Consider the following 19,218-nt stretch of genomic DNA (forward strand, 5'->3'; position numbering starts at 1 on the left):
GATGATATTTTCTTCTCCAGAGCTTCACCTCCCATCCAGGGCTTCTGCTTTTACAGGCTAATGTCTGTCCTTGGCCTTGAAATTTGGCTTGGTTACAAGTAAAAAGATGGACTATGTTGTACTTTTTCCATACTATAAATTCTTTGATGAAAGGGTAAAATTATAGAAAAGTTAGTAAATTAACTACATCACCTTTTATTGTGGTATCACCTACTACCTGATACATTGATGCAACTTTCAAATAAAATTTCTTCACTATGCGTCAGATGCAAATACTTGCGCAAAGTGCTTCTGTATTTCAAAGTCTTCCTGCTAATAATGTAGCAGGATGTTTGCCGTTACCTGCACTTCACCACAAATCACTTCATTGCATCACCAAACATGATAACCACAAAATAAAGGCGGACACTGGGAGAATCGTTTAGAAAAAATGTCATCTGAGATATTCGGCAGAATTACACTCATTAAACCTCCTCCACTGAGGTGCTGAGAAACAGTGAAAGGAATGTATGCTTTTAAAGGTTTAACTCAATCCTTTGCATTGCTTTGAAAGTTTTAGGTAATGTGATTGTTTGACTTTGCATTGCAAAACACAGAAACCCAAAGCTTGCCTGAAACAAGAGGACATTCTATTAATGTTTGGTTTTGTTAACAATTTTACCAAGTTAACATGTATTTCTAAATATGGCAAAGCTGCTTTCTTAAGGAAGAATGTATTACCTTCCTAAGAAAAAATGAAAATTAAGGTAATACGACTGTGAAGTATATGTTAAGTAATTTAAAACTTAACCTGTTGTTGCATGTTGCATTATAAAATAATATTAATTTGTAGCATTCTTACACTGATTTCAAGAAACTATTACAATTTTAAGGTAAACCTTAAATTCATAATACCTTATATCCATCCTAACTAGATTCTAAGAACTCGGGAGTGACTCAGAGAGAAGTTCCTATAACCTTTGCCTTGCTTTGTAAGTTGGACAATTTTTATTGCGTGATTCCTCCTTTGTAGGGTAGATACAAACCACTAGAAAACCATAGAAGCCTTTATAGATGAATAAAAAGAAAATTATATTTGGGCAGAAACAGCCCCAGGTTCCAATATAAGCTGGGGAATGACCTATTAGAGAGCAGTGTAGGGAAAAGGGACCTGTGGGTCCTGGTGGACAACAGGATGACCATGAGCCAGCACTGTGCCCTTGTGGCCAGGAAGGCCAATGGCATCCTGGGGTGGATTAGAAGAGGGGTGCTTAGTAGGTTGAGAGAGGTTCCCCTTCCCCTCTACTCTCCCCTGGTGAGACCACACTTGGAATATTGTGTCCAGTTCTGGGCTCCTCAGTTCAAGAAGGACAGGGAACTGCTGGAGAGAGTCCAGCACAGAGCCACAAAGATGATCAAGGGAGTGGAGCATCTTCCTTATGAGGAAAAGCTGAAGGAGTTGGGTCTCTTTAGCTTGGAGAAGAGGAGACCGAGGGGTGATCACATTAATGTTTATAATTATATAAAGGGTCAGTGTCACGAGGATGGAGCCAGGCTCTTCTCACTGACAACCAATGGTAAGACAAGGGGCAATGGGTATAAACTGGAACACATGAGGTTTCATTTAAATTTGAGAAGAAACTTCTTCACAGTGAGGGTGACGGGGCACTGGAACAGGCTGCCCAGGGAGGTTGTGGAGTCTCCTTCTCTGAAGACATTAAAAACCCGCCTGGACACCTTCTTGTGTAACCTCATCTAGGTGTTCCTGCTCCAGTGAGGGGATTGGACTAGATGATCTTTCGAGGTTCCTTCCAATCCCTGACATTCTGTGATTCTGTGATACATCAGGATCATTGTGGTACTGGGAAAGACCTACTCACTTTCCCTAAAAGGCATTTCAGTTACAATGAGCCACATTCTCTGGACCTTTGTTAGTTTGGTATTTTTTTTAAGAATGATGAGATTTCATTGCAGAAGTGCAACCCTTAACAGCATGGCACAATTGATAGGAATTGTCTCACTCTCTTCTTATACTGACATTGCTATACTCTGGTTTTAATACTGACTAAAGCAATCAACTTCGTTTATTTTCCTGCGATGGAACAGTCAACAACAAACCAGTCCATTTAAAATCCCATTCATTTCAACAGAAGGTCAATCACTGAACCAGTAATCTCATTATTCAAATATGAAGAAGCTGTCATGTGTTAAAATCAAGGGTTGGCACCAGCAGTTATATAGATTACATTACTAAAACGATACAGAGCGACGTTACTTGGATTTAATCCCATTTGCAGCACAACCTTCACAGAATAAAAATACCAAAGTTAAAAAGCCTAACTTATCGTAGAAATACATTTTCAGGAAGATTAAGACAAAAATACTGCTTTCATAATTTTCAGGTAAATTTCCAATGGATACATCTTCCATGATTTTTACAAAGTCAGCACTAGAATGTGCAATCCCACTTTGACCCAACAAAGCTCCCAAATCATTGCTGCTTCTATCCAGACACCACAGAAAGACTCTTGCATAGGAGAATCAGTTGACAATTAGCTCACCTATCCTCTAGGCTTTCAGGGTTAAAGTGCTAGGAGAGGACAGGTCATCAGTAGAGCCACTGGGATTGGTATCAAGATTTTTTTCAGAGAAATTCAGTGTCAGGCTAAAAATTAAATATCCCAACTAAATGAAATTTTGAATGTTGGCATGTCTTGTTGCTGTTGAAGAAAGATTTAAAATGATACATCAGATTTTAGCCAGTATAAAGTTTGTTGATAGCCACAGAATTATATTGGTTTAACTAAGCTTGATACTTACCCTCAAACACTATTCCTTTGTCCTGAAAAAGCAAATCATTTGGTTTTATTTTTTTAATATTTTATTATAGATTGAGGTTTCCATATAAAATACACAGATGCTTCTGAAAACAGGCTAAGATGAAGAGCACTTAATCTACAGACAAGAGATTGAAAGCAACTAGGTCACTGAAATGAGAGGGGAAAATAAAGGACATACCTTTGAACACTGTTTATGATTCTGGCACCAAGCAAGTGACCCATTGTTCTGAAATACAAAGAAAAAATACATGAATATTAACATTTCTTTAAGACTAGACATGATCACCCTAACAGGTTTAAATAGAATTCATCTTCCAGTTCTGCTTAGAGAATGATATTGTGTCAACATTAGTACCAATCCTGACTCCAGCTCCTTTATGTTGAACAAAAGGCTCAGGCAAGTGGAGAGTAACCCAAGAAAAAGCATTTCAAGCAAGGCTGGTGGAAAACTGACTGAAGTCATCTTTTAGTCCACCTTTGTAAACACTTACTGTCTAGACTTGCTAGGAAGCAAACAAAGGTAAGATTTGTATTTAAGAAATTGATATGGATTGGTAGTGATTCATGAACAAAAATCCCATTAGTCAATATTTCAAAATTGCACAATACTTAAATTATCAAGGAAAGACAATGAACGGCCTTGAAGTAAACGGAAAATGCAATTAAATGTGACATGAGTTTATCAAAAGTCACCCATACCAGTTTTATTTTACATTTTTGATAATAAAGTGCACTTCCGAGATGAGGAAACACTGTAGCTCCCATTTGTCTTGACTGCAGTACAACAATCAATACAGTATCACATGTAAAATAATAATTTAAGCTAAAGGAAAAAACAACATGATGAGAACAGAAAGATAAATACGAAACTGGCGGAGGGACAAACAGAAAGTGGAGAAGCTTTAGAAGGGTCAACTTTGGAAACAATATTTTCCAGTAAAAAATTGCAGTCCAGACACCAGAAGTGTATCTTTGTTGGGTTAACAGATGAGACAAAATATTAATTCACTTTCTCTATAGTGGAAGATCAAAAGAACATTGGGAAGATCTGAATCACTCTGTGGACTGAACATGAGAAATGAGGTAAAGCTTTGCAACAGAAAGTGCACATTCATGCACTTAGAAACTTATACGCATATATTTCTTCCGTAATTTATAACCTCATACTTTGGAAACAGAACAGAAGATGCTGGTAAATTCATTGTTCACAATCTGACTACAATGGTGAGTCTATGATGGAGTAACAGGACATTCTGTCAAAGGAATAAGGCAAAGAATTTCTGCAGTAATGAATTAATGTGACTGTACTTTGTCTTCACCTTTGGCACTGACTACTGAACTGGAAAATGGTCTCCATGGAAGAGGAATTCAGGTGGGCCAGAATGCAAAGGACTAAGAGGAATACACTTTCTTCTTTGTTGTTTGTTTTTTTGTTGTTTTTTTTGTTTGTTTCAATGACGAGAGATGCAAAAACTGTAATAATATATATACACAACATTTTATGTATAAAATCACACACATAAAGCCAAGAATTATTCTGTGGATATACAACAACTACAATTCACAAGCAGAAATAGACACATTAGCATGCATTGGAAGAGAAGGTTCTGGGAACGCCTTATTGCAGCATTTCCAATAAATAAAGGGGTCTTATAAGAAAGACTGAGAGAGACTTTTTACCAAGGCCTGTAGTGACAAGACAAGGTGTAGCAGTTTTAAACTGAAAGAGGGTAGATTTAGATTGGATAGAAGGAAGAAATTGTTTACGATGAGTGTGATGAGACACAGGAACAGATTGCCCAGAGAAGTGGTGGATGCTCCATCACTGGAAGTGTTCAAAGTCAGGTTGGACAAGGACTTTGAGCAACCTGATCTCATTAAAGATGTCCCTTTCCAGGGCAGGGGGTTTACACTAGATGACCTTTAAAGGTCCCTTCCAACCCAAACTATTCTGTGATTCTATGACTATGAAGATTGCTCAAGTCACATACAGAATAATTGAGGTTGGAAGTGACCTCTGGAGGTCACCTGGCCCAACCCTCCTGCTCAATCAGGGACACCTACAGCCAGTTGCCCAGGACCAAGTCTGGACAACTTTTGATTATCTGCACAATTTCCCTGGGCAACCTGTGCTTGCACTCAGTCACCCTCACAGTAAAAAAGGTATTCCGTGATGCTCAAGAGGAAATCTCTGAAGTGTCAGTTAGTGCCCATTGCCTCTGGTCCTGTCACTGTGAACCACTGAAAAGAGCCTGGCTCCATCCTATTTGCACCCTCCCTTCAGGTATTTACATACATTAATGAGATCACCCCCTTCAGTCTTCTCCTCTCCAGGCAGAGAGATCTCAGCTCTCCTACCCCTTCTTCATAGGAGAGATGCTCCAGTTCCTTCACCATCTTCAGGGTCCTTCACTGGACTCCGTCAAGTCTGTCCTTGTTTCTCTTGTACTGAGGAGCCCTATAACTGGACAGAGTACCACAGGTGTGGTCTCACCAGTGCTGAACAGAGCAGAAGGATCATCTCCTTTGCCCTGCTGGCAATATTTTGCCCGATGAAGACCAGGATACTATTAGCCTTCTTTGCTGCAAGAGCACATTGCTGAATCATGTTCAGCCTTGCCCATCAGGACATCCAGGACCTTTTCCAGAAAGCTGCTTCCTAGATAGGTAGCCCACACAATGCATTGGTGTATGGGGCTGTTCCTCCCCAGGTATAGGACTTTGCATTTCCCTTTGTTGAACCTCATAATGTTCCCATCAGCCCACTTCTCCAGCCTTCAAGGTCCCTCTGGGTGGCAGCACAACCCTTTGGCATATCAGCCACTCCTCCTAGTTTTGTGTCTTCAGCAAACTTGCTGAGGGTACAGTCTGCCCCATCAACCAGGACATTAATGATGATGTAAAACAGGACTGCACCCAGTACTGACCTCTGAGGTACACCACAAGTCACTGGCCTCCAATAAGACTTTGCATTGCTGATCACCACCCTCTGGGGTTGGTCATTCAGTCAGTTTTCAACCCACCTCATTGTCTGCTCATTAAGCCTGGACATCAGCAGCTTGTCTGTAAGGATCTTACAGAGGCAGTGTCAGGCCCTACTGCAGTCCAGGTAGACAACATCCATTACTCTCCACTTGTCAACCAGGTCAGTGACTTCATCATCTAAGTGTATCAACTTCATCAAGTAAAACTTTCCTTTGGTGATGCCATACAGACTACTCCTGATTATTTGCTTGTACTTAATGTGACTGGACACAGTTTTCTGGAATAGCTGCTCAATCATTCTCCCAGACGCTGAGGTGAGGCTGCCTGGTCTGTAGTTCCTATGGTCCTCCTTCTTGCCCTTCCTGAAGATAGGAGTCACATCTGCTTTCCTCCAGATTTTGGGCACTTCTACCAATGGCCGTGATCAATCAAAGGTTATTGAGAGTGGCGTTGCAATATCTGACAGCTCCCTTGGCACTCATGGGTACATCTCATCAGGGCCCATCAACTTATTCACGTCCAGTTTACTTATGATCCTCTGACCTGATCCTCTTCCAACAAGGCTACATCCTCCTTGCTCAAGCCTTTCCCCCTGGTCTCCGGGACCTGCCATTCCCAAAGGCTGATTTTGCTATTAAAGTCTGAGGCACAGCAGCATTCAATGCCTCGGCCTTTTCTGTGTTCCATGTAACCACATCCCCTGTCTCTCTGAGCAATGAGTTTCCCCAGTCTTCCTTTTGTCATATCTGTACTTTTAGAAGCCCTTCCTGCTGTCCTTGATGTCCCTGGCCAGATTCAATTCCGTTTGAGCTTTAGCTTTTCTAACTTCATACCTGGATGCCTGGACAATATTTCTGTAGTAAACATATATCAGTCCTTGTTTCCACACTCTGTATGCGTCCTTTTTGTATTTAAATATTGCTAGGAGCTCCTTGTTCAACCACACAGGCCCTCTGACTTTTTTGGCTGACTTATTATTCATCGGGATGGACGGCTCTTCAGCTTGAACAAGGTGATCCCTGAACATTAACCAGTTTTCTTGGGCTTCTCTTCCCACCAGGGCCTTACCCATAGGATTCTTCCAAGCAGATCTTTGAAGAGGGCAGTCTGCTCTCTTGAAATTGTTCCAAAAAACTTTCTAGCTGGGACAGGAGCTTCACCTCAACACACACACGTTAAAAAAAAACATTAAAGAACCAGAATCTCTTTTTTTTCCAAGATGCTATGCACCAAAAGGACCAGAAAGCACATCAAGTAAAAAGACAGAAACAGTATGGATTTTGACTCACATGTTCCCATGAGGTAGTTTGTCAGAACTAAAGCTTTCATACAGTAAAAAACAAAACAAAACAAAACACAATTCTGCTTTTTACATAGACAAAAGTTATTCTAAGAATAAAAACAGCTAAACGCACTCTTCTATGCACTGATGGACCAGCTGAACTGAAAAAAAGAAGCACAGATCTACTCCAAGATCAGTAGAAGAAACAATTTTTTGGTCAGATCAATCACCTAAGGGCATGTCCTTTCTGTACTTAAGAGATGAGCACAGCTCACTAAGATGGTGCTTTAAAAATATCAATGGCGAGTCACTTCCAAGTACAATTCAGAATCACCTTTCAAACTTTTAAGCTTCCACTATCAGGAAAAACAAAATGATGGAGGATAAGGTATTTAGTCTACAAACCTGGGTGTTTCAGCCATGCAAGATAAATCATCGCCTTCTTAATTTTAAGCATTAAGCATATTTTGAATCTGATACACTGCAAAGACAAATCAGTAGCATAGATTTGAATCAGACACATTGAGAAGTTCAGGAAATGAAACTAAAGTATTGGACTTGCATGCTACTTTTGTACTTCAAAACTAATGCAAATGATGCTTTCACTTCAACTTTTAATCTGATTTTCAGAAACTTATATATATGTCATTTTTTTTCACATGAAATGTAATGCTAAAAATTTCTGTTCTTGTATTACCTAAGGAGCTCTGGGGATTATAAATGTCAAGACATAACTACTCCTTTCTGCTTGTAAGCTTACTTAGGAGCTATTTAAAAACTTTAGTTCATACAATTTAATTTCAGTCTTTTATAAATATTTATTTTGTCTTATCTTCCCAGTAGGTTGAAATGCAATCATCATTTGATTTTGCAATACCATTTTTATCTGCCATTACTGTAGAATTTAGCTAAAAATTAGATATGCGACATGAGAACAGCTAACTATGAACAACATATCAGGTCCAACCCCTTCAAAAATAGAGAGACATAAATAGAAGAAATAAAACTTTAGCATAGCTGTAAATAACATATGCTAGTGGGAAAACTTTAGTATTACCCTCAATGCTGTATGAGGATTTATTATTTCCATTTACAGATCTAGCTAGCAGCAATGTTAAAACAATATTTCATGTGCTACTTTCAATTCATCTCCCCTTTCTTCTTCATATAAAATGTGACAGAGGTAGCTGATTGTAATAACAGATTAGTAGCAGCTCAGTGCTTTGTTTCAGTTATGCTGCTGCTTTCCACTGAACTAGAAAAAGTAGTCCCAATTTTGAATTATATCTGTTACTTGAGACAATAACACTTCACATGTCCAGATGTGTGGCTTTCCTACTTCGTAATTTCAATGTCTGCAAATGTTCTCATTTTTCTACTGAAAACTGTTACCATCGGAATTAAAAAATAAGTTTAACGAAACATAGAAGTGTTGTTTAGCAAGTTCAACTTCATACAAACTAACACGATACAAACAATCTTTCATTGCACAAGGTGAAAGACCAAATTCTATAGACCTCCTTTGAACAACAGGCTATCAGACGAAGCAGGAATACCGATGAATGCTCTCCTCCACTCTGCATCTTAGTAAATGGTTAATCTAAGTTATACAGATGTTCAGCTGTGATTTTTTTTTCTGCTTTTAATCTAGTGTACCTAGCTGAAACCCTAATTTCAAGTATCAGGAATCTGTGGTTTATCTGTAGCATTTTACATGCTACCAGATTACATCCTTGGTTCTCTTATGTCTGTTTTTCTTCAAACCCAGTCCTGATCTGACTTATGCCAATGAGAATTTTGACTTTGTGTTTAATAGTGGCTTAACTCTGCTGTGCAGAAATGGCCTCGAGGAAGAATTAAATACCACTGTTTCTGCCCATCTATAAGCCTTCCACCAGTGTAGCTTCAGGGCAACCTTGAAGTATATTAATCTGTATATTGAAGAGAAGAAATTGTTCTCAATAGGGCAAATTCCAAATATTCTATCTTTCTGGCACTGATATATCATATGAAAGATGTCAGGCAGACGAGATCACATAGTATATGGAGACAACAGGAACTCAGGCCACTGCCTGAGCCCTACTCACTTTCAGTCTGCCAGAAAAGAAACTGTAGTCAAACAAATCGGACCTTCAAAGATTCAAAGACCAGGACTGTTTGATGTGTATAAGGCAAGAGTTTACAAAAGCAAAGACAGAAACAAAACAGAACAAAAAAATCAGGTAAGTATTACAAGATTTATCATTCAAATTTTTCATGAAAATACAAGCCACAAGTATTTTCAATGAAACTAATAAATTGGCATCTCTAATCAGTGTAAGAGACGGTGGCTCTTAGGATATGGTTTGAGTGTGTGTGAGAGGCAGTGGTCCCTAACATACAACGTAAGTGTGGAAGGCTGAGATATTGTGAATTATTATCTCAAAACTTGCTTGCTAAAATAATATGCTTAGGGTCTACTTGTTACAGAAAAGTGCTTACTCATGCTGCTTGCTCAATTGGGCCTGCTGTAAAGGCAGGGAGTTAAAGTGCAAAATGCATGATCACTGTGTATTGCTAAAATTCAAAGAATGCTTGTAGCTTATGCAAGCTCAAGGGAAGCTCCAGCAGTATCAGCCACCAACATCTGCAATCAGGCCTGCAGTGTGCTCAGGCAACGCCTGCCACTAACTACCATAAAATGACCAAGTTATGACTTGCGAGTGTGGCCATCCACCACCAGGACCAAAACGTGTCACCTGGGACCAGCAGACCTGAGACCCAAGCGCTCCCAGCACCTACTGGGACCTGGACTCTGCTACTGGAACCTGGACTCTGATACAGGCACGACCCGAGACCTGCAAATTGCCAGCACTACCAGGACCAAGACCTACAAACTGCCAGCACTACTGGGACCTGAAACCTGCCTGACAGAACACAGCATTTGGATCCCTGGCGATGACTATCTCTTGCTTACCTTTTCACATACCTTCTTAGCTTTGCTCCTAACTTCTCCCCCCTTTTCTCTGTCACTCTAGCTTTAGGTATAAAAGTTAGATTGTTTAGCGGCATCTGACCTCATTTGTCTCTTAATCTCACTCTTGGGATCATTTTGAGCCTTCCTGAGTCCAAAACTGGACCGGGTACCCACAGTCTTACTGGTCTTAATTTCAGCAAACATATGTGCACACTTGCTTTCCTCTGGTAAATCACAAATGTCCTTGGGCCTAAACAGCTGCGACAGAAATATCTGTGTTCTGTGCCCTCTCATGCCTTGAAAATAGAAAAGTTGCGCAGCATCTCTTGTAAGAAAAAAAATACATCTAGAGAGGCAATGAAGAATCAGTCTTCATCTATCTACAATGTGCCCCATGTCAGAGATCAGCTGTGAAAAATAAAGCAGCCATTTAATTTGCTGTTACAATACCTGTATACCTATTACCTGTTTCGGAAGTCTTTTATCCTCTGCCCAATCTTCAATTTACTTTTAAGTGAAACAGCTATCTCTCAGATGTGGTCTCACCTGAGGACCTCACTGATTCTTTCAAAAGGACGAAAAAAATCATAGAAATAAGTTCTTCAAATAACAGTACCCACTGATGTGAACAACACTTGTGTACACAAACCAATAGCTGCTGCAATGATCTATTTAAAGAGACAAGTTCCCAACATTTTCCTTAACCTTTCAAAAATCTCAACAGCATGAAATTTTATGCAATGGTAAAATATAATTTATACCTTGCCTAACAGATTTCCTGACTGCACATTCACTAAGACAAAAAATTAATACAGGGACTAATTTATGGCAGTGCTGTCTGTCCCCAGGCCCACATCTAAAGTGTGGGATTAAGGTGCAGAATGGAATAAAAAAATTCAGACTAGGATTTCCAGTTCCCAAATACCAAAGAATGCACCTAGGCACGCACTCATACCCAGCTCCCAGGCCACCTCATCTGTCCACAGGCTTGTCCAGCTGGCTCTTCACTGGTGGTCACACACTCATCCATAATTGGTCCAGCCACTGCATCACAGATGCATAGGTCCCTGTGACCCCCAGTCCCACACCAGGTGCTGGTGCTTGGTTTCACTTGCTCCAGTCCCTCCAGCCACCAGCTCTCAGCACACAGGCCCTCTGGCCCACGGTCCCAGCCAAGCCACCAGTACCCATACCTTCGCTTGCTCCAGTCGCTGGCACCATGGACACACAGTCCTGACTCTGCCTGCTGGAACTCGAGCCCACTTATGCACACAAACACATGCACACAGAACAGGTGCCCTTCAGCCAGGGAAAGAGTTAGAAGTGGAATTTAATAAAATAGGACAGAGTATGCTGATCAGGAGCAGGGCATGTCCAGATAATCTATTTACATACACCTAGTCCTTTTTCTCCCCTTACCACTTCCCCATAAATCCTGCGCAATCCCAAAATGTTCCTCCCCTGCAGCCTATAATGTGTCCCATACCCCAGGCAGCATCTCTCCTCAGTCCATAAGGGGAGCTGGTTTTCATTTACCTTGGAGAGTCCCACGGCTGGACAGGGGCACTGAGGCTCTCCTGCTACAGGCTGTCCTTCCCTCTGAGTCTTTAATTCAGGCTCCCATCTGCCTGCGGGACTCTTTGCTCCCCTGGCCTCGTGGAAATGGGCCTCTGATGGGCTGATGGCTCCCATGGTGGGCCTGGGAGCAGCTGGGCAGGGTGTGATTTGGGATCCCCCATCTGCTGTTGACTGAGTTCTTTCATAGGTCTTCAGATGAGCTTTGGCCATACAACCTAATAGTTCATGCCTAAATTTTTTATAGCAGTCATAGCAAACTGAACCAAATCTCAGACAGCCCAGTGTCATGTACCCAAGAGTGGCAAAAAATGGTTACTGAAGTAAAAGTGTAAGAACTGGTTGAGCATCTAAGGGCTTATTCCATATTTTTGGTCTTTCTTGTTACTCTTCTCTGGAATTTTCCTACTTCTACTACACCTTTCTGAAATGGAAAGAGAGCAGCAGCATGCAACATTCAAAATGGATCATGGCATCATTTATATAGTATCATAATATCTTCAATTTTTTCCACTGCTGGTTTTTCAAAAATCTTTAACTTTCAGTTTATAGTTTTGATTCCTCCAGAGAGGTTGGCTGATACTTTCACTTTTGTCACTTGGTTCAGTGTTCAGGGTGAAGGCGTCAGGGCTCTGAAGACAAGAGCATGCCTTAGCAGCCCTGACATGCCTCACCTGGGGTCTCTAGCCTCACCTCCTGCCCATCAGCGCAGAAGTTCCATTTCAGGCTAACTAGGGCCATCAGTCCTTCTGCAAGCTATGCCCATCTCTGGCCATTCCTCCTGGATGGACATCTCATCTATGCTGCAGGTAGCTCATCTCCTGGGTGAACCCTTGTAACTTGTCTCTGGCCTTGTCTTGTAGCTGGACCTGGGACCCCTTACCGAGGCCTCATCTCCAGCCCGGTCTCTCGCCCTACCTCCTTTTGGATAAAATGGAACAGAATAGAATAAACTATTTAAGTTGGAAGGGACCTAAAACCATCATCTAGCCAAACTGCCTCACCAATTCAGGGTTGACCAACAGCTGAAGCATGTTACTAAGAGCATTGTCCAAATGCCTCTTAAACACTGACAGGCTTGGGGCACTGACCCCCTCTCTTGGAAGCCTCTTCCAGTGTTTGGCCAACATCTAGGTAAGGAGATGCTTTCTCATGTCCAATCTAAACCTCCCCTGGTGCAGCTTTAAGCCATTCCCACACGTCCTACCACTGGATCCCAGGGAGCAGAGCCCCACCACAATGGGACAATCAGCTTTTTTGACTGACTGGTTTTGCTGTGTTTGATGCACCCCAGGATGTACTTTACTCTCTTGGCTGCCAGGAAACACTGCTGAATCCCTTTGAGCTGCTGTTGACCAGACCTCTTTCTGATCTCCAGCCACTCCTCTCCCAGTTTATACTTGTGCCCAGCGTTACTCCATCTCCAGTACAGAATCCAGCATTTTGACTTGTTAAATTTCACCCCATTTATCATAGCCCAATCCTCCAACTTATCTAGACCCTCTGCCAGGCATCTTGCCCCTTAAGAGAGTCAACCAGTACCTCCCAGTTTGGTGTCATCAGCAGACTTGCTAATGGTGCATTCAACTCCTGCATCCAGATCATTGACAAATATATTGAACAGAACTGGCCCTGGAATTGAATCCTGAGGAACATCACTGGTGACTGGTCACCAGCCAGATGTAGCCCCTTTCACTCCAGCCCTTTGAGCCCTGCCTATCAGCCAGTTCTTTATGCAGCGCAACGTGAACCCGCACATCCCACATTTGCGCCTGGCTGCCCCGGACCCTGGCCTGGGGTTGTTGAGGACCCTGCATCCAGCTCTACCTGCCGTGTGGGCCTGCTTCCCTCAAAGAGGTAACACCCTGTGATGGGGTCACCCTTGGCCCCTGGCTCCCCATCCTCTGTGAGCAGCCAGCCCTCACCAAGCCTGACAGCAGGAGACTGTGCTAAGTTCATTTCTTCCTGATGTATAAGAAATGTCCTTAGACTTTGGTCTAGTTAACAAAAGCATAAAGCAAAATTTCAACAACACAACCAAATTAAGATCACCTACCAAAATTATTGGGTGAATCCTCCTGCAGATGTGGCAGTACAAATACAACTGTATTGACCTAAACCTTGCATTGATATTTTCTAAACTGTTCATGCAAAGTCGTCTTCAACCATTGTTTCTATTACAGACCATTTTCATTAGGGTTTACACCAAAATATTTAAAGCCACAACTTTACATGCACCAAAATGAAAACACAGAAGAAAATATTAAGATGGCTGTCATCATTAGTAGGTTCCTAGTCATAAAAATCCAAAGATCATTACTAACGAAACAGTAAAAGATCAGTAGTTTTAAAAATACAGACTATTTATTCCTTGGATTAAATCTGCATCTCAAGTATGGAACGCCTTTTCTCTTTTTACAGCAGTGTCTTCTCAAATGGATAGAAAAACTACTAGATAAACACAAGCTGTAAAAACAAATGAGCCACAGGAATCCTTGTGTCTACACCACACTTTTGAGTTATGACTGCCTTCTTGTGGCTTCACAGACTTCACTCTTACCACTTCTAAAACTGATCTTATCTGAGGTCTTATTCTACCTAGCAGAAGTTTCCATTAATCCTTGAAAGAATTCAGATGAAATTAACATCACTTCACTAAGCAACAGAAGGAATTAAATACACTGACACTAACTCAAGGATATTAAAATGAAATATGGAATTTCACACTAAGGGATATACTTTGGGCCAAATCCTGGACACATTTCTTGGGGTTAAGTAATCCAGTTGAACTGAACAGAAACTAATCTAATAGAATTAATATGGAAAAAAAAAAAAGATGGCTTGTTGACTGTTTGTTTGTAGGCTCTATTTCGAAAACCCCACCCTTTCAAAATGCTAACATGCCTATTTTGTTATATATAAAGTAGATTTGCTATACAAATGAAATAATGAGACAATAAAAGTATATGCTGGCTCAAAGATGTGACAGAAATGTATTTCACTGGGAAATTAAGACTGAAAAGAAGAAAATATATTCTAGAAATGTAATATTTACTTGTGCAAAATACAATATAAAAGTAGACATACTTGACCTGGTTTAGTGCACCTCAGAAAACACAACTGATTTACCAAACAACAGTAATATTCCAGGTTTCAGAAATGCATGCGCACTGCTTTTAATGCTGATTTGACTTTATAACAGAAAACTATAGTCCATATTACTATTCTGTATAATTACACGATTATTGGTTAGTCGGGCGATTCCCAACAGCATATGATGTGGTACATTTACCACGGGCTGCAATTGCCTGCACTCGTCTGCACTGTCTACTAGCTGATCATTCCAGAATGAGCTACAGACACCCCAGGGTGTCTCGGCACTAGGAAGTCGTGTGAACCACAGGAATACATCTGTTGAGCAAAACAGCTGTTGTTGATGGACTTGATGTCTGCATTACACATATGGCAACTTCTCCTTTCCCTTTTCCTTCAACTAGTTCTAGCCTGGTCCCACGGACACCATGCCCATTAATCACTACAGCACATTAGGTCTCCCTTCCTGTTACATTCATCCAGAAGAAATCCACTGCATGAACTCTCAGACTGGTCCATGATGTGAAACAAAAGATGATCATGATGCACAGGATACTCACTCCAAAAATAAATTCTGATCCACATTAAAACACTAATGTGTAGATGCACCTCAGATACTTCTAACATCTCCCACAAACACACAAGAGTAGCACTTTAGTGCTTCCTACTACACTAGATTTTCCTCAGAAGCCACACTATTTCAGGACCATTCAGGGCAGCATTCCTTTCTGGATTTGCAAAATGCTTAGGTTTCTGGTGTGTCATTTCCTTAAGAAACTAAGCATTAAAAAAAAAAAAAAAATCATCTAAAATTTCCATTTTAAATAGTCTAACTATAAACTATTTGAACACAGGATAATTCATGCAGGTTGCATTGTCATGGAGTCATTTCTGGCTACAAAACTGCTAAATGCACTGTACTACATACCAGCCATGTGATGTTCTACTCTATTTTCTCTTATTCTGTTCCAGTATGTATGGGAGGGACACCATTATATACTACACTTGTATCTTTGGCAAGAGTATATATACACACCTGCCCTTAAAAACTGACAGCTCTTCAGGACTCATGTTATTATGACTCAATATCAAGCACCATCAAAGTTTATGCTCATGCTCTTGTACTTAATATACTAATTATTTCCAATATAATTGCATGAAATTCACGTGATAAATTTCAGGAATGTATTTCTTTCTCTTTGGCATGTGTTATTAGGTTACAAGATACTAAATATTTCAAGCAGTAGTAGCAACCATATCCAGCACAAGCTGATGGCTAAATATATTTTCATTTCCCTTGAACAGAAAAACAAACAAATAAATTAATAAATTCCATGCAGTACCTTTCTCAACAGAAAATATTTGTGACAAATATCAACTATCTTATTCCAATTATCTTGATATATTACTACAAAATTTCTCTTTTTGACCTGTGAAAATCAACAAGTCTGATAAACATCATTGTCAATATAAATTCTTTGTTTCACTATCTCAAGTACTTTTAATATCGTAAAAGCATGCAAAAAAGTGTCATCCTGGCAGTAAAAAATAGTACAAATAATGATCCTACAGATGAAATATGCAGTCTAAAATTTGATTATAATTCTACTTTGGTAGTTCCACAGACCCATTCATATTTATACATAAAGTTTTCTATAAAAACATCCTATTTTAGAATTATTGATGTGCATAGCAAAGCTTGCAGAAGTAACAAGTGTCAAAATCAACACAGTTAATTCTAACAGTTGTTAACTCTAACAGTTGTTTAAAATGGATTTGCAGGATTTTTTTCCTTTTTCCACAGAACACCTGTCTCAGTGAGTGAAGTGCATCTCATCAGACCTGGGATTACCTAGAAAAATTTACAAAAGCATTCTGTGGTCATTCAGGAATTCAAGAACTGTCCAAATTAAAATGAGCCCCAGACTCATAAATAAAACATCCTATCTTCAAACTGAACAAAAACCACCACAGTACTGCTAAAATACACTCAGAAAGCACTAATTCAAAGAAACATATGTCAGCCACACCAAAAAAAAAAAAGAAAATGCTTTCACCACAACAGTTCAAGCAGCACTTCAGGGAGAACTCTTAATTCCCAGACATATTTTAATTGCTACAGTATTTCCATATATCTGCCTTTATTGTGGGCATTACAAAAAGACAGACAAAATGTAATGTGTACAGTTTAATTAGCGCACAACTTTATTGTCTCATCTCTACAGCACAACCCAACAACAAATCACAGGGTGCAAACCAACACTCCTCTCTATCGCTCCTGTTGGTTAGGCCTTCAGCCTGTTCCTTCCCAGCCCACTAAGCCAATATTAAAGACCAGCGAATGCCAGTTGTGTACTGGTCAGACATCACATATCACATCATGTAACTTATGCCCTCCTAATTGCATCATGTACCAAAGAGGAACTCGTGATCCCCTTCCCCTAACCAGCTCAATGCTGCTCTCTTACCCCAGCCCCTAGACCTGTAAACTCTGTTCATATTTGTCTGCAGACCACATTTTTATTTCTATCCTTTTTTAAGGAACTGCAACAGCTCTTAGAACAGCAAAGGTTGCAATGACATTGTGTTGACAACAGACGAAAAACAGGCATCAAATGAGGGAGCACACAGAAGCGTAGGTGAGTCTTTCCACTTGAAATTTAACATGCCTGCTAACCTGACCCTAGCTGGGATCCTTATGCTCTGCAACAAAGACAGTATATTCCTAAGGGAAGAGCCAGCCTTTTAATGCAGGTTACCGTAGATACAATGTACTTCTTCCAGTTTTCTTAGGAGCTTTTCCCAGTTTGTTAAGAACCATATGCCACAAGAAACATGTCTAACAGGGTAAAATTGCTGCAGTTCAGTCTTCTAGACAACCCTGCAACCAACCTAGGACTGTGAAAGGACAGATGAGAGGGAAAGTAAATCAACGTGAAATTATATTATTTGAGAAAGATATAACATACTGAAACTACTTATACAGTCTGAGCTACAGGGATGTTAACTGGATCTTTCTACAGTAACAATCTTCAGTGGAAGATTTACATTGCCTCATCACATTGTCATAAAACCCTCCACAAACATAAAAGCCTTTCATGTGCCAGCTTTCTAGAATACAGTCTGATAACTGGCTAATGAAGACATACTATAAAAAGAAAATAAATCTGTTCAAGGTAGGACTGAAGCATTCGTGATTAACACATCTGGTTACCAGAAATATAGCTGTTATGCAGAGCCATCATTTCCTGACAGGTCCATCATGTTTCAGACACTTCTGGCATCATGTGAAAGAGTTAAAAATTAAGACAGGTTAATTTGCACTGAAGTTATTGAAAGGCTAGTAATATAAGAGGTGTCAAAGCTCAGCCTAAATCCCTACCCAAGCTACAGTATTTTAAAACCTCTAGTTAATGTAAGCAACTGGATATGGAAATTTCACATAATTCCACTGCAAGGATCACAGGAGATCTGAAGCTTAGAATTTGCTTTTATATATTTGATCTAAATTAACAGACACAAAAGAAAACATAATGTATACCCTCAAGCTCATAAAATATGGACAACTGAGGTTAATACCAGCTGTCAACATCTCGAATTATCAGGAGGCGCTTTATATTAAAATTTTGTTCCTCTTTCTTAAATCATCTGGTTGGTTTTTTTTTCAGAACTGACAAACATTTTAGTTGTTCCATCTTTGGAAAGCCTCAGATTTTGGTGGCATGCTCCAGGAATTCTATCCCATTTATAGTGTTTGCTTCCATTTTACCTGCCTTCTCACCTGTGTAAAGCAATTAAGAAAAACAGTGAAGTGAAGTCGGTTGTGGTACTACAAATATGTTGATAATATTCAAGTTTCTTTTTCATTGGACTGAGGAGCTTTGCTCGATTTGCTTTCTCAGTGGGAAGGTCATGGATGAGAACAAGTTGACTGAGGCTCGATCTATACCAGATGGATCTACTAGGTATGAGTAAGCATCTTAGGGGCATGAAAATTTGATATCTGCTCATATTATGAAGAGAATAAGACATGTCTGTTGATGAAACTAACAGAGATGCTCTGGAATCAATGAGGGCACCTGGATATATAGAGTAACAAACAGTAACTAGGTAATATCTCATTTAAAAAATAAAAAAATCTATATACTGCCTTTAGTGGTATTCAGCTCTGGTTATATCAAAAATTGCTTCTTACTTTTCCTTACCATCTGAAGGAATCTCTTCTAAAAAATCTTAATTTGAAGTCAAGGTATTTTGCATCTGGCAAATAACTAGAAATTCAGTCTTTCACCTAATGGCATATACCGCTCTGAATTTTAAAGTATGACGTCAAGATGTAGTAAGACAGTATTTGACAAAATCAAGTTGTCTTCAAACAGTATACTGGGAATTTTCTTGTTTTCATCTATAAATTCTGAACAGACACTTCCTGTACATTTGCGCTGGCCTAGGCTTATTCCCATTGAAACCACTGGAGACATTACTATCAACTGTATGGATAGAAGACT

The 19,218-nt window shown here is 40.0% G+C and overlaps 1 protein-coding gene across 1 annotated transcript in view; it reads right to left on the reverse strand.

Annotated features, from left to right (window-relative positions):
- The window catches only part of ANOS1 (anosmin 1), a gene marked incomplete at both ends in the record, with an annotated part of 134,887 nt that overhangs the window by 102,896 nt on the left and 12,773 nt on the right, over window positions 1-19,218 (reverse strand). Inside the window, one exon of the mRNA XM_080363923.1 lies at window positions 2,998-3,045. Coding sequence (XP_080220049.1) covers window positions 2,998-3,045 — 48 coding nt within the window. The remainder of the gene's footprint in view (window positions 1-2,997; window positions 3,046-19,218) is intronic.

This window comes from Nesoenas mayeri (assembly GCF_963082525.1).
Source record: "Nesoenas mayeri genome assembly, chromosome: 1".
In the NCBI taxonomy this organism is placed as follows: Eukaryota; Metazoa; Chordata; class Aves; order Columbiformes; family Columbidae; genus Nesoenas; species Nesoenas mayeri.